General features: G+C 44.3%; 1 protein-coding gene across 1 annotated transcript in view; it reads left to right on the top strand.

Moving 5' to 3' along the window:
- The window catches only part of LOC129112717 (filamin-C-like), a 44,249-nt gene that overhangs the window by 10,397 nt on the left and 13,616 nt on the right, over positions 1–20,236 (top strand). The window contains exons 2-28 of the mRNA XM_054624928.1: positions 1,763–2,011; positions 2,300–2,397; positions 4,156–4,306; positions 4,660–4,778; positions 4,864–4,941; positions 5,338–5,500; positions 5,695–5,895; positions 7,239–7,361; positions 9,156–9,293; positions 9,377–9,503; positions 9,970–10,106; positions 10,406–10,599; positions 10,701–10,814; positions 10,898–11,041; positions 12,003–12,126; positions 12,207–12,367; positions 12,462–12,552; positions 12,859–13,028; positions 13,106–13,223; positions 13,557–13,819; positions 14,193–14,790; positions 16,686–16,859; positions 17,855–18,017; positions 18,119–18,279; positions 18,375–18,542; positions 19,422–19,545; positions 19,639–19,795. Of these exons, the coding sequence (XP_054480903.1) occupies positions 1,763–2,011; positions 2,300–2,397; positions 4,156–4,306; positions 4,660–4,778; positions 4,864–4,941; positions 5,338–5,500; positions 5,695–5,895; positions 7,239–7,361; positions 9,156–9,293; positions 9,377–9,503; positions 9,970–10,106; positions 10,406–10,599; positions 10,701–10,814; positions 10,898–11,041; positions 12,003–12,126; positions 12,207–12,367; positions 12,462–12,552; positions 12,859–13,028; positions 13,106–13,223; positions 13,557–13,819; positions 14,193–14,790; positions 16,686–16,859; positions 17,855–18,017; positions 18,119–18,279; positions 18,375–18,542; positions 19,422–19,545; positions 19,639–19,795 (4,508 nt within the window). The remainder of the gene's footprint in view (positions 1–1,762; positions 2,012–2,299; positions 2,398–4,155; positions 4,307–4,659; positions 4,779–4,863; positions 4,942–5,337; positions 5,501–5,694; positions 5,896–7,238; positions 7,362–9,155; positions 9,294–9,376; positions 9,504–9,969; positions 10,107–10,405; positions 10,600–10,700; positions 10,815–10,897; positions 11,042–12,002; positions 12,127–12,206; positions 12,368–12,461; positions 12,553–12,858; positions 13,029–13,105; positions 13,224–13,556; positions 13,820–14,192; positions 14,791–16,685; positions 16,860–17,854; positions 18,018–18,118; positions 18,280–18,374; positions 18,543–19,421; positions 19,546–19,638; positions 19,796–20,236) is intronic.

Raw genomic sequence — 20,236 nt, 5'->3', positions numbered from 1 at the left:
CACACACACACACACACACACACACACACACACACACACACACACACACACACACACACACACACACACACACACACACACACACACACACACACACACACACACACACACACACACACACACACACACACACACACACACACACACACACACACACACACACACACACACACACATCTTGAAGTCAAAGACATCAGTTAAAGCTAGGGTGGGCGATTTTGGAGAAAACAGCCGTTGAGATTCCGTCGCGTGCTCTCTGGCCTCTCCCTGCCACGCTACCTGCTGTAGCTCCTCCCACCGAACGTCAGTTATGCGCGTTCATGTGAATTCAGTTACATTGATAGGAAGACGAAACACGCAGGGACGCACCAACGTCGTTGCCAAGGTGACCGGACAGTCCCACAGCCAATAAGAACGGAGAATCGGAGCCTCGCTCTGATTGGTCAAAGTGTACATGAGCGGTGGCAATTTTTGGTGCTGTTTGCCCACAGAGGCAGGGGAGAGCAAAGTTATGAGCAGATATTCTCAGAGCACTTCACCTACATATAGCTGACTGGCTATTAGGACAGTTTTGCCAAATATTACAGTAAAGAAATTACCCACCCTAGCTTTAAAGTAAAACTTAAAATCAGTTGAAGAACGCGGTTCAAAACATTGACTGGATGAGAGTGAGCTGAAGTCGCTGTGATGTCACCCGTTGGTTTGTGGACGTTTTACAGCCTTGAGTTCGTCATTTAGTCTGTGGCCATCTTGTTCTTTTGGTCATCTTGGTTTTCCGCTTTATTGTGCCTGAAGTTCAGCAGCAGAAAAATATGAATAAACAGTGTGTGTTATTTGAACTGATGATTTATGATTGACTGCTTGTCCTGATTGGACGTTTTAACGTTCCTGACAGGACGAACGTGAGGCTCTGATTGGTCCGTTTAAAGATGTGATGAAAACATGATGGACTCAGTCCAGCAGAGGAAACACTCATGTGGTTCTGTTTCAGCGGTTTGACTAAGAGTTTAGGTGTGTGTGTGTGTGTGTGTGTGTGTGTGTGTGTGTGTGTGTGTGTGTGTGTGTGTGTGTGTGTGTGTGTGTGTGTGTGTGTGTGTGTGTGTATAAACTGTATAGATATGTTAAACAGAAAGAGAGTCATCAGACCAAAAGTTGGTTTTCAGTTCAGGAACAGCTCAGAGTTCCCCCTCAGATTCCTGGATGTGTGTGTGTTATTGTGTGTGTGTGTGTGTGTGTGTGTGTGTGTGTGTGTGTGTGTGTGTGTGTGTGTGTGTGTGTGTGTGTGTGTGTGTGTGTGTGTGTGTGTGTGTGTGTGTGTATGTGTGTGTGTGTGTGTGCATGTGTTTCCTATTTAAAGTGACCTCATTCCTCAGATGACATCATCCTGAGCAGATCTCCTCTCTGCTGTTGATCGATGAACCCTTCACACTAAAATCTGCTTCCTGACAGATGAAAGATAAGCAACGTGAAGCTGTGAACTCTTATTTTGGCGAGCTGATGTGAGGAACAGGAAACTGGGTCACGTAGCTGATTACCGAACGCTAGAACAACTTTTAAACCGCCAACAGTTAACCGGCTTCTGATTGGCTGGCAGCTCTCTGTTAAATAACAACAAGATGTTCAGTTTCTGAAGCACGTTGAATCGATGGTAACCATGGCAACGACACACATGGTTCACGCCATGGTACTGTTTAACTAAACCTAACTTATATAAAAACTGGATTAATAATAAACGTTTATTGATGGTTCACTCGTCTCTCAGACTCTAAAGCCATCGTGGACGGGAACCTGAAGCTGATCCTGGGTCTGATCTGGACCCTGATCCTGCACTACTCCATCTCCATGCCCATGTGGGAGGACGAGGACGACGAGGACGCCAAGAAGCTGACCCCCAAACAGCGTCTGCTGGGCTGGATCCAGAACAAGGTGCCCCAGCTCCCCATCACCAACTTCCACCGAGACTGGAGGGACGGCAAGGCACTGGGAGCTCTGGTGGACAACTGTGCTCCCGGTAGGTCCAGAACCAGGACCCTAATCAATAATCAGTGATCAGTAAGAGATGGAGGAGGATGGAGCTGAAACATCTAGACCCGTTGTTATTTAAGTTCAGAGAAGATTCAAGCAGATCATTTGTTCAAACTGGTTCAACATGAGAACCAGTAAACGGACTTCATGGATCCTCATCAGTGTTTTCTTCTTCGGTTCTGTGTGTGGAGTCTAAGGAACCTCTCTGGGCCTTTAGTCGCTCATGAGTTATGGATGAACGAGTGAATCAAACTGAACTCTGTGATGCCTTCAGGTCTCTGTCCAGACTGGGAAACGTGGGATCCCAGTCAGCCGGTGGAGAACGCCAGAGAGGCCATGCAGCAGGCCGACGACTGGCTCGGAGTTCCTCAGGTAACGTTTACCTGTTACTGAACCTGTGCTACCTGTAACATGGTGGATTCATTAGGCCACACCCACCAAGATTAGACCACCAATTAAAGAAAATATTAGATTATTTTATTTTTATTCAAATAATTTAAAATAGAAAACTATTTCATTTTAGAAATACTAGAGTCACAACAGGATAATTTATCCATTTAACTATTATACATAATAATATAATAACAATTATATTATTTACCAACATGCAGGCCTTTATATGACATTTATTAGCTTCAAATTATATTTTTATTCCTCAGATATTTTCCTCTGAAGGATATTTTGTGTTTTCACTTTTTCCTGCGTTTTAAATCTGAATGTACAAAATGAATTTAAAACGTTTAAAAAGTTTGAAAATATTAAATATTCTGCTATTCATTTTTAATCGTAGAAATGAAGAAATCAAACACACATGTAGTGTTTGTAGTGTGACCTCAGAGCTGAGATGATGTAATGATTGTTGTCTGAACTCTCTCGGGTTGAAGGCCGATCAGATCTATTTACAGCCTGAAGTTTAAATTAGCAGCAGGAGGAAACACAAACCTGCTTCTCTGTTCAGTCAGAGAGTCTTCAGAGAACAAGTGAAGCACATGTTTTTATATTTCATGACCTAATTATTTAATACTGCTGATGGAAACTCTGTTTGATATCTTAAGGTTTGGTTCACTCTCAAAGGATAAATAAGAGCAACATTAACCACAACAAGACTAACTATCTAAACCAACCAATCAGAAGACAGCAGTGAGGTCAACATGAGGAAACCAACAGAGACATTATTTAGAATAGTATTATTGTTTTATTTATTATTTATTGACAATTCCTCTTATTTTTTAAGAAAATACATGATTCATTTACATGATAATTTAACCTGTAGACGAGTACCAAATATACAAATGTTAATAAACTAAAAGAGTGTTGAAGAAAAGCTGAATCCTTCAACTATTTATTATTTTGTTGGCATAAAAGTAGTCAAAATAATAAAATAATAGAGTTAAAAAATACTGGAATCAACTGATAAAATATAATGAATGTGTGTTTTATAATTAAACTGGCAACTTTCTGGTAAAAAGCCTGCTTCTCTAACATTAATATTAACCTTAGCTCATAAGATTTGAAACACTGATGGAGTTTATAGGGTTATTATATGAAACTTTATTTTTAGTTTTAATAATATGTTACATAAATATACATCCCAACAAAAAAAACAAAAAAATATGTGGAGTTCCTCAAGGCTCCATTCTCGGTCCTCTTCTGTTCAGCAAGAAACACCAGAAAATATCCGACCATTATATGTCGATGATGCACAAATTTACATAACAAAATTCAGAAACATAAACTAATATAAACTCCTGCATTTAAACAACTTATTCTAATTTGAATGTATTCTATTCCTTTTATATCGGATTTATAGTTTTAATATTTGCTTGTATTACTGAATTGCCTCTTTGTTGAAACGTTTCTTGCCTTACAGCTGAGAATCTTTCTACTTCTGTTCTTTTACGTCAATGAAATTAAAATGCAAGACTTTTATTTTAAAAGGACAAAGTGTTATTGATGCTTTTACTTTAGCGGGGATTTAAAAGTTAAACTTCCTGTTATGTGTTCACTCGTCGCTCCATTATTTCCTCTTGTTGGTCTCAAACTGTTTGTTCATATTAATGTTCTGCTCCTCTCAGTTATCTGTGAATGTAAATCTGATCATCATGGTTTGATCCCCTCGTTGATCTTCAGGTGATCGCTCCGGAGGAGATCGTTGATCCCAACGTGGACGAGCACTCGGTGATGACCTACCTGTCTCAGTTCCCCAAATCTAAACTGAAGCCCGGGGCCCCGCTGAGGGCCAAGACGCTGCACCCGAAGAGGGCCAAGGCCTATGGACCAGGTGAGGAAGAAACGCGGCACCAAAGTCCATCCAGAAAATGACCCGTTTAAGATTTGATCAGCTTCAAGTGAAAACCTGCTGGGTCTCCTATTTAAGGTGGTTATAGATTGTTAAAAATATGAATTCATATATAATCACCTCCAGGAACAGTCCAATCTTTGGGATTTATTTCTGGATATAAAAATATTTTGCAGATATGTAAATGACACGAGTCATTAGTTCTACGGCTTTCTGCCGTCATCATGGTCTTTATCATCATGGTCTTCATCATCATGGTCTTCATCACCACCATGAGACACCTGCTCTGTTGGAATCACTAGATTCTTCTTTGAACTTCCTCTCATGTGTCTCAGGTCTCGAGCCTCGAGGGAACGTGGTCTTGAAACCAGCAGAGTTCCTGGTGGAGACGGTGGAGGCCGGTCTGGGTGAGGTTCTGGTCTACGTGGAGGATCCAGAAGGACACACAGAGGAGGTGGGAACAAAGAAACTCTTAATTCATATTCAGCCACACACTCCAAAGTGAACCACAGCTGAGATCCTGTTTCTGTGTCCATCAGGCCCGAGTGATCCCCAACAACGACAAGAACAGAAGCTACTCCGTGGTCTACCTGCCCAAAGTGGAGGGGCTTCATAAAGTAGGAACCACATCTTTAAATCATCACCAATCATACAGAGCCCATCTGGGCATGTGATATCAGTCCAGTTTGTCCAGTCCGTACAGTTCTTCAGATCTCATGGAGTCACAGACAGGAAGTTCCTGGTTCAGTTCCTGGTTCAGTTCCTGGTTCAGATGCACACTTCTAGTTCTAGTCTTTAAGGGAACAGTTTCTTCTTCTGACTTAAACTCTGTAGCTTCTTGTTTTTCTGTTTCACCTGTTTGATTGAATCAGTCACGATCTTCCTTCTTAGGAATGTTCTTTAATCCCAGGTGATCAGGTGACCAGAAGTACAGATACTATTTATTTATATATTTATTATTGTACCAGTGTAATGAAACCCTGACAGGCCTGCGTGTCACCGCTCCTCCCCAGGTGAAGGTGCTGTTTGCTGGGCAGGACATCGACAGAAGTCCCTTCATGGTGAACATCTCCAAGGCGATGGGCGACCCGACCCGAGTTCAGGCCCGCGGGCCGGGACTGCAGCAGACGGGGAACATGGCCAACAAACCCACGTACTTTGACATTTACACTGCAGGTGATCCGAACAATTAAACTACTCTTAACGAGGGTTTAGGAACATACGTGATGTAATATCTTCTTCTCTTTAAACGTACAAACCTTTGTTTCATGTTAAAGCAAGACGTTCCACACCAGTTCTTTTCTCCGGTTCAGTCCGTCTGATGTAGTTTGGTCTCTCAGGGTTTAACAGTCTCGTTGTCCGTCCTCCAGGCGCTGGTGCCGGAGACGTAGGCGTCATCATTGTGGATTCGAACGGTCGGAGGGACACAGTGGAGATTGTGTTGGAGAACAAAGGGGACAGTATTTTCCGGTGCACCTATGTCCCCGTCCTGGAGGGACCACACACCGTCTACGTGACCTTTGCTGGGCAGCAGATTCCCAGAAGCCCTTTCACCGTCAACATCTCGGAGGGTAGGTTTTACTCTTTGACCTTTTCCTTGTTCTGGCTGCTGTCTGTGGTTCCTTAAAAGTTTGATATTTAAATGAAATCATTTTGTTATGAAATCATTTCCACACATTAACCAGAATCTGTATTAAATATCTGATGCATGTTTGTTAATCAGAGCGAGTGTCACGTCCAGACTGACGGATTAAAGAACTGAAACATAACAGTTCAGTCAGGTCTGCAGGTCAGTCTGGGTCCAGGTCTGGGTCCAGGTCTGGGTCCAGGTCTGGGTCCAGGTCTGGGTCCAGGTCTGGGTCCAGGTCTGGGTCCAGGCTGAAGCTGTGCTCTCATGGTTTTGGGCTGTTGTGTTCAGTCTTCTTGGTTCTCTGCTGGTCTGCTGGCAGACGGGTGGACAGGTGTACAGACGAGATCAGAACATGGACGATGTTTGGATGGATTTTTTATTAATTCTTCATTAATTCTCTGAAAGGACTTGGATTTGATTTAGGACTGGTCTTGTGACTTGGAACTTGCTGCCTGTCTGAACTTCAGACTGAACCATGACTTGGGTCTTGTACATCTTTAACTTGGGACCTTCTGGATGAGTGGACTTTGTCTTTTCCTGTTTGTGACCTGGAATCATGTGACTGGACGTAGATTTGACTTACGACTCTAAAATATAACTTTCCTGTTTTAACTTGGACTTGAGTTAGAACTTGACTTGGGACTTGTTGAGCTTTAACTGGCACTTGCTATCTTGATATATGATGAGCTTGTCTTGACTTGGAACGTGACTTTGGACATAACATGGCTCTAACTTTCTTTAATCAGGTCTTGCATGTCTCAGTTTTGGACGTGGCTCAGACTTCAGTCTTGATTGAGTGTTATGACTAGAGACCTTCTGTCTTTACTGAGGACTTGAGCCAGAACTTGTCCGTCTTCGAACTTGGCTTGGGGATTAACAATCTTAGTTTTGGACTGACTTTTCTCGGCTTGTGACTGGACTTGTGATTCGTCAGTTTAGACTTGACTAAAGTCTTAGCGACTTTAGACTTGCACAACCAGACTTGGTCCCATATCAGCCTGCTGGTCTGGTGGTTTGCTGGTCTGGTGGTCTGCTGGTCTGGCGATCTGCTGGTCTGGCTGTCTGCTGGTCTGGCGATCTGCTGGTCTGGCCGTCTGCTGGTCTGCTGGTCTGCTGGTCTGGCTGTCTGCTGGTCTGGCGATCTGCTGGTCTGGCCATCTGCTGGTCTGGCCGTCTGCTGGTCTGCTGGTCTGCTGGTCTGGAATCCTGCTGGTGTGGTGGTCTGGAGGGCTCTGTCCCCTCCCTTCCTGTCTACATATGTATGTATGTTGTTCCCTCCTTCAGTTCCACAGAGCGCCCCTCCACCCGGGTCTCCGGTGCCGTTTGTACCTCAGCCCTCACGCACCCCACCCTCAGACAAGACCAGGAGGGCCCCCCCTCCAACGCCGCCCAAACCCAGGCGACCAAGTTAGTAGAGGCCAGGGGGGGGGGGTGACTGGAAGCTGCCTGCGCTCGCTGGTTTCCCTCCACCTCCACTCAAAACCATGCCGGCGCCCTTTGACCCCTCTGAAACGGGGTCTCCCAGCTTTACAGCATGTGCAGCCCCTGCTTCCTCCTCAGCAGCTTCTTCTTCCTCCATGTAACTGAAAAAATAACATCCAGGTTGAATCTGGTGTCTCAGGACAGATGTTCACAAACTGTCCAGTATTAGTACCAGTCTGTAGACCATTAGGACCAGTTCAGTAGATCGGGTAAATAATCGCTGTCGTAAAAACACAAAACAAGCCCTCGGCCACGTCACATTAACGGTACGAGTAGCGTAGAAAAAGGCCCAAAGCTAACACCGAAGTTAAAGGAATACTTCACCAAGTGAAACCTTCAATTCCTGAAGAAAACTTTATTCTCTCTGGCCTTCACGGTGAACAGAGGATCAAATAACAGAGACAAGTCTTGATGCATTGAATTAAACGGGAGCGAATTTAACAAAAGAACTCGTGCAGAATAATCCCACTTGTATTTATCTGTATTTATAATATTATATATAATACCTTACTAAGTAACAGACAATATTGTACCTCAGAACTTTTTTGATAATGACTAAAATGCATAAAGAAAAACTATTAAAATGACTTTGATCAGATAGTTCCTTAACGCCTCTCTGCTGAAGTTTCATTTGGTTACTACTTCCAGTCCCTTACTTTAAAAACATTTTTTATTACAAAATCATTTTTTACTGAACAAAATGTGTCAAACTTGTTAAATGTTGTCTGGACACAAACTGAAACAGTATAAACAATAACTCTAATCAGAAACTCATCAAAGAATAAAGTGAAAGATAATTAATCTGACTTCTGATGCTCTTCAACACTTTTCAGTCATTTTAGTTTGATAATCAGTCCTTATCCAAACACAATGGTCTGTATCTGATCATATATCAATTTTAGCATTTTAAAAACTGTAACATTCTGTAAATCTTTTTATACAGAAAATATGAAAAACATGAATGTTTGAGTTCATTGAACAGAATGAACTCAAACATTCATGAGATTGTTTATTAAACTGTGATTAAATGTTAACTAAACTCAACTTTAGTAAAGGGTCTAAGGACAGAGGATGTCTCATGTGCACAGATTGTAAAACCCTCTGAGGCAAATTTGTAATTTGTGATTCTGGGCTATACAAAATAAACTGAATTGAATTGAATTGAAAAATTAAAACAGCACTAACTAAATATTTATGATGATACACACATATAATAATATATGTAATAATAAATAATACAGAAGTTAAACAGTAGAACTAGTGTTTCAAGTTCACCTTCATCATCATCATCATCTTCATCATCATCATCATCATGACCTCTCTGTGTCCCTTTCCACACTTTTCTGCATAAAAACTGTTAATGAAGTATTTTTCCGTAGAAACTTCACAGTGAATCTGAGCTTTATGTGTTTTACTGTTATATGTATATGCTTATATATGTATATATATGTATATGTATATGTATATGTAAATATATATATATATGTATATATATATACAGCTCAGCTTCTCTCAGCACTGATCAGCTGACTAACTGATGAACTGTGTGTTTGTGTTTATTCTGGGTTTATATATAACATTAATATTTTCAGACTCATGACATTTTGTGGCGTTTAGTTATTTTGATAAATCCCCACTTTGACCTTGGAGTCAGTTAAGCATTAAATATAACGGTGTGTTTCATCATCATTCTAACGTCTCCTTCTGATTGGTCCTCAGCCTCCAACCCCAACGCCTGCCGAGCGTCGGGCCGAGGTCTGCAGCTGAAGGGCCTCAGGGTGAAAGAAGTGGCCGATTTTAAAGTCCACACTAAAGGAGCCGGCAGCGGGGAGCTCAAAGTCTCCGTGAAGGGACCAAGTGAGACCTGAGACCTCCGTTCTATGTTTGAAATGCACCTTTACTGTCAACGAGCAGCACTGACGTCTTCCTTCTGAATCCAGAGGGCCTGGAGGAGCCGGTGAAGGTCCTGGAGATGGAGAACGGCGTGTTTGAGTGTAATTATTACCCCATCATGACGGGGAAATACGTAGTAACCATCACCTGGGGAGGACACGGCATCCCACGCAGGTGAGACAGTCAGCTGATCTGATATTATCACACTGGGGATCTTCATCCAAACGGAGAACCGAGAACCGAATCCATCCGAGATATGGACCATTTAAGTTTTGACTTTTGTGTTACTGGTTCCATGAGAATTAAAGGGGACCAGAATAGAACCCTGAGGGACTCCAGGGGCTCAGATTGGATGGATATGGATGTAAAACATACTCGTTCCAGTTTTGTAAAGTGTAACATGAACATAACATGGTATTATATTAAGAATTTCTCCAAAACTACACTTACAGTTGCCAATAACTTCAATATATACTCCTATTTAGTCGAAAAAACTGTCTAGCCTTTTCATCATAAATACAATTATTTATATTCAAGTACTTCTAGTTGAACCTTTGAATATAGCATAATGATACATGTTTATTATATTTCATTCAAGTCTTTCTGTATGGTCTCATAATTTCTATGTGTGTGTTTTCAGTCCGTTCGAGGTCCAGGTGGGTGAGGAGGCGGGGCCTCAGAAGGTGAGGGCCTGGGGTCCGGGTCTGGAGACGGGAATGGTGGGGAAGAGCGCTGACTTTGTGGTGGAGGCCATCGGCACGGAGGTGGGAACACTGGGTACGTTACAACGACACAAAGGACCAATCAGAAACACTCACCTGCTGCTCAGGATGATTGACAGGTGACTGGGGGAGGGGCTTAAAATGACCAGAGAAAACTTACAGTATCTCAACTAGTGGTCAGACTTCCTTAAAGTTTACTGTGACTATTCAGAACCCCCAGAGGATGACTCTTATTGTTTTTGGTGACTTCCTGACTTTCCTCTAGCAGCTTAAACAGTTAAATATAAATATAAATACATATATATACAGACTATATGAAGTGTTTAATTCATCATGCATCCCGCCTGTCTGCAGGTTTCTCCATCGAGGGTCCGTCTCAGGCGAAGATCGAGTGTGACGACAAAGGCGACGGGTCATGTGACGTCCGGTACTGGCCGACTGAGGCGGGCGACTACGCCGTTCACGTCATCTGTGACGACGAGGACATCAAGGACAGCCCCTTCATGGCCCACGTCCTCCCCGCCGCCAACGACGTCTTCCCAGAGAACGTGAGCCCGGAGCCTGGCTGGTCTTCAGACTGGTCTTCAGACTGGTTCACAGAGGTTTAACTGTCAGACATGATGTGTTGATTATTGGATGTTCTCCTCAGGTGAAATGTTACGGTCCGGGTCTGGAGCCGATCGGCTGCATCGTCAACAAACCGGCCGACTTCACCATCGACACCCATGGAGCCGGCCGAGGAGAGCTGAAGCTCTACGCTCAGGTGAAGACAGCTTAGAGTCCCTTCTTTTCTTTTCTTCAGTGACGGTTTGTTGAGTGGAGGTCAGTGAGTGTTTGTGCTTCCAGGATGCAGAAGGTTTCCCCATCGACATTCAGATCACAGAGAACGGAGACAGCACCTTCTTCTGTGTTTACATTCCCACCAAACCCATCAAACACACCATCATCATCACCTGGGGAGAGGTCAACGTTCCCAGCAGCCCCTTCAGGGTAAACAACCAATCACTCGCTAATAATAAAAGCAACATTTATCTGAAAACTGTTTTTTATTATTACTTTTATTGTTTAAAAGACCATTTTTTTGCAGATACACATATTTGCATGAAAATAAACACAAATAACGGGGTTTAATTGACAGAGGTGGTAAAATAAGGGACCAAGGATAGAACCTTGAGGAGCTCCAAAGACTCCAAAGATTTGTATTAAAGGATGTAGAAAGAGATGCAAATTTGCTTCACAAAAGATGAAAAACACACACAAAAAACAAAAGCAAAAATATTACGATTACATTTTTTATTAAAACAGACAAATGTACGGGGGCCACAAGAGACAAGTGGGAAGAAAAATAAATCCTGATAATCCATTTTTAAGTCATGTCTGATCTAAATAGTTTTCCTTCCTTTGTTTACGACATGAGAACAGGTAAACAAAAGGTTTTACCAGAATAACATTTCAAAGTAACTTAAAAAAACATGAAACAGGTGAAGAAAAGTGTTTGTTGTTGTAATACTCTTTTCAGCCACAAGGGGCTGAAGTTTACCACTAAATCATGTTCTAAATAACTAAAAGCTTTCATGTTTCTAACAGTTGAGTTTAATTCCTCCATGAACTCCAAGCACAATCTACATATATTGATTGTTCGCAAGTTATGTAAATGAAAACGTATTCCTATTGAGAACATCAGGTAGTGTTGAACTTCAGCCCCTTGTGGCCTGAATGAGTATTACAACAACAAACACTTTTTTTCACCTGTTTCACAGATAAAAAACAAAAATTTAAGGAACTTAGATCTGATCACCAGGATTTTTCTCACTCCCTACAAATAACAAATGACTATAATAAATATATTAAGTAGTAGTTTAATAGTATTTAAACAAGGTATTTAAATGAGCATTCATGGTGTTTTAATAAAGTTTCCCTCTGAATAATTCAAACTCTTTGGTTCTCTCAGGTGACGATCGGAGAAGGTTCCCATCCAGAGAACGTGAAGGTTTACGGTCCAGGAGTGGAGAAGACGGGACTGAAGGCCAATGAGCCCACGTACTTCACTGTGGACTGCAGCGAGGCCGGACAGGGTGGGGCTCGGTTCTGGTCCAGCACTAGACCTGTTTCATGTGTCTGGTCCTCTTGTTTCTGATGATGTCGTTTCCTTCAGGTGACGTCAGCATCGGGATCAAGTGTGCTCCAGGTGTGGTCGGTCCAGCGGAGGCCGACATCGACTTCGACATCATCAAGAACGACAACGACACGTTCACGGTGAAGTACACGCCGCCGGGCTCCGGTCAGTACACCATCATGGTGCTGTTCGCCGACCAGGTGAGAGCAGAGACAGCTAAACCTTCTGCTGGAAAGAAAACCTTCCTATTAACACGAGACGTAAACAAACCCATCGCCTTCAATGTCACAACAGGAAATTCCCATCAGCCCCTTCAGAATAAAAGTGGATCCTTCCCATGATGCAGCTAAAGTCAGAGCAGAAGGACCTGGACTGAGCAGGACAGGTGAGATGACCTCAGGTGTGTTTGATCATGTTTGTTTCCTGCACAGAAGAACGCTCTGCTCTCCAAACACGTAGCTGATTTAGTGAATGACTGATCTCCGTTTGTGCTTTAGGAACAACTTAACTTAACTTAGTGCTCCTGTGCTATTAATGTTATTTATGTCTTTTTATTGGCTTCTGTTTTGAAAACAAATGTAGGTGTTTGCTTTTGAATAACTTCATTACTGCCAGCAGTAAAAGTATCAATGCATCCATATGAATATTATAAATGTATTTCTATGTTTGACTCGTCTTCCTGTCTCTGCAGGAGTGGAGGTGGGGAAACCGACCCACTTCACCATTTACACAAAGGGAGCCGGTAAAGCCAAACCTGAGGTTCACTTCACCGGAGCAGCTAAAGGGGAGGCGGTCAGAGACTTTGAGATCATCGACAACCACGACTACTCGTACACGGTCCGCTACACGGCGGTCCACAAGGTGAGACGCCGTCTGAGTGCTTCAGGATCTGTGAGCTGGTCTATGAACCAGAGTTCACTGTAGTCTGTCTCCTTCAGGGGATCCTGTCTGTCACCGTGTGTCACGGAGGAGACCCCATCCCCAGAAGCCCCTTCAACATCAGCGTGGCCCCTCCGCTGGACCTCAACAAGGTCAAAGTTCAGGGTTTGAACAACAGTGAGTACGTCTGAGTCGGCACTTTCTACTTGAACCACCGGGAAACATTTAAAACAGGAAGTCAGGTTCAGTTCAGATGAATACGGATTCTGTGTTCAGGTCACAACTTAACATTCTTCTTTTATTTCTGACTTCCTGAATTTCAATCTTTTCATCCTTTACTTGATATGGACAGTATGAGGAGACCGAGAAGAGAAGCACAAACATCCTGACTGAACCTGAACTCGGCAGAGCAGCTTATTGTGACATATGAAAACTGGATCTGACAACAATCCTAGAAAAGGTCTTGGTTTAATTCAGCGTGGTCTCTCTGTGTTTGTGTTCTCACCAAAGAGGTGGATGTTGGGAAGGACGAGGAGTTCACCGTCAGCACCCAGGATGCCGGAGGTCAGGGAAAACTGGAGGTCAAGATCACTTCCCCGTCACGTCGACCAATCCCCTGCAAGCTGGAGTCGGGTACAGCCAACGAGCTGCACACGGTGAAGTACATCCCCCCCGAGGAGGGACAGTACAGAGTGGACATCAGCTATGATGGAAACCCCGTACCAGGAAGTCCGTTCACGGTGGAGGGCGTCATGCCACCCGACCCCTCAAAGGTGAGATGAAGAGCCTCTGCTTAAACATTATTCTGACATTTCCTCAGGAAACTAAACCTTTATTAACTTTGACTTCAGTCAAGTCCTCAGAATTAAAGTTAGGTAGAATATTATATCATAATATACGTCTTGGCAAACTTCCCTTGGTCTTATAAAATTGTTCTTGGTCTCAGTGAACCTTTGTAGGTCCCAGTAAATGTTTCCTGGTAGGTGTAACCTTCTTGTGTTCTTCGTAAACCTTTCTTGGTCTTGGTAAACGGTCCACTGGGTCTACCAAGTCAAGAATCTGTTTCTAGCTCCCAACCTTAGAGTGTATATTAACTTTTCTTAACAAGTCTCTGGGTCTCCTCTCTTTTCCCCGTTTACCCTCCAGGTCCGAGCCTATGGTCCAGGTCTTCAGGGTGGCATTGTGGGGAAACCGGCCCCCTTTGCCATCGACACAAAGGGAGCTGGTACCGGTGGTCTGGGCCTGACGGTGGAGGGACCCTGTGAGGCCAAGATCGAATGCCAGGACAACGGGGACGGATCCTGCTCCGTGTCCTACCTGCCCACTGAGTCCGGCGAGTACGCCATCAACATCCTGTTTGCAGACCAGCACATCCCCGGGTCCCCCTTCAAGGCCGTGGTCCAGTCGGCAGTCGACCCCAGCAAGGTGACGGCCAGCGGGCCGGGCCTGGAGCGAGGGAAGGTCAACGAGGACGGATCCTTCACTGTGGACTGCTCCAAGGCCGGAGAGGCCGAACTCACCATCGAGATCATCTCGGACTCCGGAGCCAAAGCCGAAGTTCACGTCCAGAACAACGGAGACGGGACCTACTCCATCACCTACATCCCCCAGGTCCACGGCATGTACACCATCACCATCAAGTACGGAGGACGCACCGTGCCCGAGTTCCCCACAAGGCTTCAGGTGGACCCGGCTGTGGACACCAGCGGGGTGAAGGTCCACGGACCAGGAGTGGAACCCAGAGGTGAGAAAATCCAGAACCTATTAAAGTCCTTTATCAGATGTATTTAGTTAAACTTTAACTTCAAGCAATAAAAGTTATTTGAACTTGAAGAAGTAAAACATTGAAATACTCAAGTATTTACCAGATATATATCTATATGTATATCTATATACATCTATATATAGATGTATATAGATATACACTCACCGGCCTCTTTATTAGGGACTTTATTAGTTGGACCCCTTTGCCTTCAGAACTGCCTTAATTCTTGGTAGCATAGATTCAACAAGGTGTTGGAAACGTTCCTCAGAGATGTTGCTCCATATCGACATGGCAGCATCACCACGTTGCTGCAGATTTGTCGGCTCATCCATGATGTGAATCTCCCGTTCCTCCACATCCCAAAGGTCTCTGTTGGATTGAGGTCTGGTGACTGGAGGCCACTGGAGTACAGGGAACTCATTGTCATGTTCAAGAGACCAGTCTGAGATGATGTGAGCTTTGTGTCATGGTGCATTATGCTGCTGGAAGTAGCCATCAGGAGACGGGTCCACTGTGGTCATAAAGGGATGGACATGGTCATCAACAATCCTCAGGGAGGCCGTGGCCTTTAAACCATGCCCAACTGGTACTAAGGGGCCCAAAGTGTGCCATGAAAAGATCCCCCCACCATTACACCACCAGCAGCAGCCTGAACCGTTGATACAAGGCAGGATGGATCACTGCTCTCATGGTGTTTACGCCACATTCTGACCCGACCATCTGAACGTCGCACTGAAGTGGAGACTCATCAGACCAGGCAACGTGTTCCAATCTTCTATTGTCCAACTTTGGTGAGCCTCAGTTTCCTGTTCTGAGCTGACATGGAGGCACCGGTGTGTCTTCTGCTGCTGGAGCCCGTCTGCTTCCAGGTTCAGAGGTGCTATTCTGCAGACCTTGGTAGTAACGAGTGTTAATTTGAGTTACTGTTGCCTTTCTATCACATGAACCACTCTGCCCATTCTCCTCTGACCTCTGACATCAACAAGGCGTGTCCGTCCACACAACTGCCGCTCACTGGATATTTCCTCTTTTTGGGACCGTTCGCTGTAAACCCTAGAGATGGTTGTGGGTGTAAATCCCAGTAGGTCAGCAGTTTTTGAAATACTCGGATCAGCCCGTCTGGCACCAACAACCATGCCACGTTCAAAGTCACTGAAATCCCCGTTCTTCCCCGTTCTGATGCTCGGTGTGAACTTCAGCAAGTGGTCTTCACCACGTCTAGATGCCTAAATGCATTGAGCTGCTACCATGTTATTGGCTGATAAGCTATTTGTGTTAACAAGCAACTGAACAGTTGTGCCTAATAAAGTGGCCGGTGAGTGTATATTTTCAATCTAAGATAACAATCCCATTTATATATTATAATTAAATACAGCGGTTTGGTTTGGAAGCTGGGATAAACTATTTTGTACATTCCTTTTCCAAGCTCTTGAAAAGTAATATAAATAGATTCATAAGTAAAGTTTATTACAGTTATTTTCCTGTAATGGAGCCTGTTATTGAAGCAGACTGTAACAGCTGATTTAAAAACGTACATTGTTCAACCATAGTGTTTCAGCTCTGTGCTGTTCTGAGATCAGTTTTAATTCTCTAACTGGTTTATTAACTGGACTTCAGTCAGTTATGACACTTAATAAACTCTCATTATGTTGGTTTCTATATGGATCTACACTTAAACATGTTGCATTTATCTTTGTTATGTCATCAATACTTTAAATCAGTTTTAACCAAAATAACCTACCAGTTTATTAAACCCATAGTTCTCAGTAGTGGGCCTAGATTAAATAAAGAATGAGTTGTATTTTGGTTATATATTTTTAGCTTCGACTCTTCCAGGTGAGATCAGTGTCCTCACGGTTGTTCTTCCTCTACAGGCGTCCTGAGGGAAGTGACCACCCACTTCATCGTGGACGCCCGGGCGCACTGCAAGAGCGGCGGCAGCCTCGTCAAAGCCTCCATCTCCAACCCTTCAGGCGTCAGCACGGACGCCTACGTCACGGACAAAGGGGACGGGACCTACAGGGTGGAGTACACGCCGTACGAGGACGGTGAGTCTTTACAAAGGGACGTTTGTCCTCCGAGGCTGGAGACAATCAGGTCACTTTGTGCTGTTTTATGGCTGTTTTCTCCACAACAACACATTACCAACAATGTGTTTTATTTTATTTTTTCTGATACTGTCAGTGTTTGTTTACATCAGTGCATCTCCCATCTACAGGAGAGAACACAGTCAAATATAGATAAAGGTAGAAGACATATTTAAGGGGTAACTTAATGAATGTGGTCAGGCCTGTGGGGGGGGTATTAATAGCTGCAGTCCGTCTGCTCGCAGCAGATGATTTTCCACTGATAGTAATGTGTGACATGCTGGAGCCCAATGCATTGTGGGACATAAATACTCTTCCCTGTGGAGGCCTCAGCCAGACTGGGATTTAAATTGAGAGGTGGTTCTCTGTCATCTTCTGTTCCTCTAGAACACACAAACAGTATTGAAGTTGTAGGTTTGTAATAAAAGGGTTGATGGTTCAAAACCCTGCACTGGAAATATGAGTCAAGAGACAACCTCTGGTTGTGAAGCATGAAGTCAAAGCTTCCTGTGCTAAACCTGCATTCTCTCTGCTGTCCACCAGGGGGCGACTCCTCTGGTTGTATAGAAGTCTATGAGAAAATGACTCAGTAAACATTGTAAACATGAGTTTATGGTCTCAATCTCTAGCTTATAGTCAGCTTTCTGTTCATAAATAAAGTATCAATAAAGACTAAAGTCCATAGTAAAACTAGCTGCTCTATGAATCGGTCATAAAGGTAATAGGTTGTATTTTCTCACAGATCCACATTGTCCATTTGCACCCCCTGCTGGATAACAGATCAGATATCAGATTGTGATTTTATCCCCAATGTTTTGCGTAGGAAATGCTCTATGTGCGATATATAAGAAGACTAAAGTCACACAGAGTCCAGACCATGAACCAAACCGTGACCTCTGATAAACCAAACCCGACCCACGAAACGTTTCAAGCTGAATCGATCTGTCCGTCTGCAGGTCTGCATTTGATTGAAGTGTTGTTCGATGAGGTCTCGGTGCCGAAGAGTCCGTTCAGGGTATCGGTGACGGAGGGTTGTGACCCCAGTCGGGTCCGAGCCTACGGTCCGGGTCTGGAGGAAGGACTGGTTAACAAACCGAACCGCTTCACCGTTGAGACCAGGTGATTTAAGTTTAGCTCTTAACCAATCAAACAGCTCTGAATGTCTCAGACCGGTTAGCCCGTAACAAACCTCTCCTCCATCTCCCCCGTCTCCCCCTCAGAGGTGCTGGCACCGGAGGTCTTGGTCTGGCCATTGAGGGTCCATCGGAGGCAAAGATGTCTTGTAAGGACAACAAAGATGGCAGCTGCAGTGTGGAGTACATCCCCTTCACTCCTGGAGAGTACGACGTCAACATCACCTTCGGAGGCCTTCCTATCCCAGGTGATGGTCTGAACCAGGACTCTGGGGGGATCCGGTCTGGTCTGTTTCAGATTTTATTGAACAGCAATGACTCTTAACCTCTGTGTGTGTTGCAGGGAGCCCATTTCGGGTCCCAGTGCGAGAGCTGGTGGATCCCAGTAAAGTGAAGTGTTCAGGTCCCGGACTGGGAAGTGGAGTCCGAGCCCAGGTCCCTCAGACCTTCACTGTGGACAGCAGTAAGGCCGGCGTGGCCCCCCTGGAGGTCCAGCTGTATGGGCCCACAGGTGAGACCATCCTTGTCCTCTATTCCTGAGTGTCTTCATCTCAACCACAGACTGTGTAGAAGAAGTGGACGTAGTCATGGTGGCGTCTCATTGGTTCGTGGACTGATGTTAGGAAGATTTGAGTTTGGTGATTTCGCCGTCGCCATCTTGCCGGAGGTTCTAAACTTACGGCCTTCAGGGTTGGTTTTACCAGAGATGTTTTCTCCCTGGTAATTTAATCTGAAGTCATTAGATGTTTACCTAAAATCATTTACAAATATGGGTCCAGATGAATTAATTGACTTAGAAAGTCACATGACCTGGTTCTCTGCTGCCATGTTTTTGCCATGTTTTTGTGAAAGCAGTCCACCTTTCAATCCATTCTGGAAAAATAACATGACCTAAGATCTTTAGACATTTCAGTTAGACCAATTAGAAATCAAGCTGATCTTTACAGTGGGGGCCTAAGACCTGGTTTGGCCAGGTCCTTAGTCTTGTGTAGACCTAAAGACCTTTCAGATCTTGACTCAAGTATTCTTCAGAACCAGTCCCTGGTAAAAGTCAAGGAAGAATAATTTCCCATCAGCCTTCATTACTAAAAGGTATAGAACTTCTTCTTCTTCTTCTTCTTCTTCTTCTTCTTCTTCTTCTTCTTCTTCTTCTTCTTCTTTGTTTTCGTCTTCGTCTTCGTTTTCATCTTCGTCTTCGTCTTTGTCTTCTCCTTCTCCTTCCTTCCTTCCTTCCTTCCTTCCTTCCTTCCTTCCTTCCTTCCTTCCTTCCTTCCTTCCTTCCTTCCTTCCTCCCCAGCAGGTTTGCTAGGCTCTGTGTGAAGTAGTTTTGCCATCAGTCTTAAAGTCTAAAATGTACAGAACTTATTTTGAAACCCCGGTTTCCCTCCAGGTGTGACCGAGCCAATCAGCATCACCGACAACGGAGACGGGACTCACACCGTCAACTACACTCCCGCCGAGGACGGCCCGTACACGGTGTGCGTGAAGTACGCCGACCAGGAGGTCCCTCGCAGGTCGGTACCGATCACATGTGTGGATGAAGGACTCACGATCTTACAGGTTCAGGTCTTCGTTCAGGTCTAACCTCCCAACCGATCTCCTCTCAGTCCTTTTAAGATCAAAACGTTACCGGCTCACGATGCCAGTAAAGTACGAGCCAGCGGTCCAGGTCTGAATGCGTCTGGAGTTCCAGCCAGTCTGCCGGTGGAGTTCACCATCGATGCCAGAGACGCCGGAGAGGGACTGCTCACCGTTCAGATACTGGTGAGTCCAGAGAAGATCAGGGTCACACCTCCAAACTAGATCAGGGCTTGACCTTTATGATGCTTTCATTCATTTGTAGATCAGGACGGACCAACTCAAAGGTCAAGGTCAAATAAGAATTCTGATCTTGTGAATAATCAGTAAACTTATATGATGCGTCTTAGTAGCAACACAGAGTTTGCGAGTTGGTAACAATCCACCTAAGTTAGCTCAGCGGGCTAATGAGCAGTGTTTCTTCACAGTGAGTTCTTGATCCAGCAGATGTCTACTTCCTGTCCCCAACCATCAAATGTTTGCCTGGCACAAAACCAATGTTTCACACAAGCATTTACAAAGACTGCTAGGGTCACCTATGGTCCACTATGGTCATCTATGGTCCACTGTGGTCATCTATGGTCCACTATGGTCATCTATGGTCCACTGTGGTCATCTATGGTCCAC

Source organism: Anoplopoma fimbria, chromosome 23 (assembly GCF_027596085.1).
Source record: "Anoplopoma fimbria isolate UVic2021 breed Golden Eagle Sablefish chromosome 23, Afim_UVic_2022, whole genome shotgun sequence".
NCBI lineage: Eukaryota > Metazoa > Chordata > Actinopteri > Perciformes > Anoplopomatidae > Anoplopoma > Anoplopoma fimbria.
Note: the sequence above shows the minus strand (reverse complement) of the source record. Positions and strands in the feature narration are given on the sequence as shown.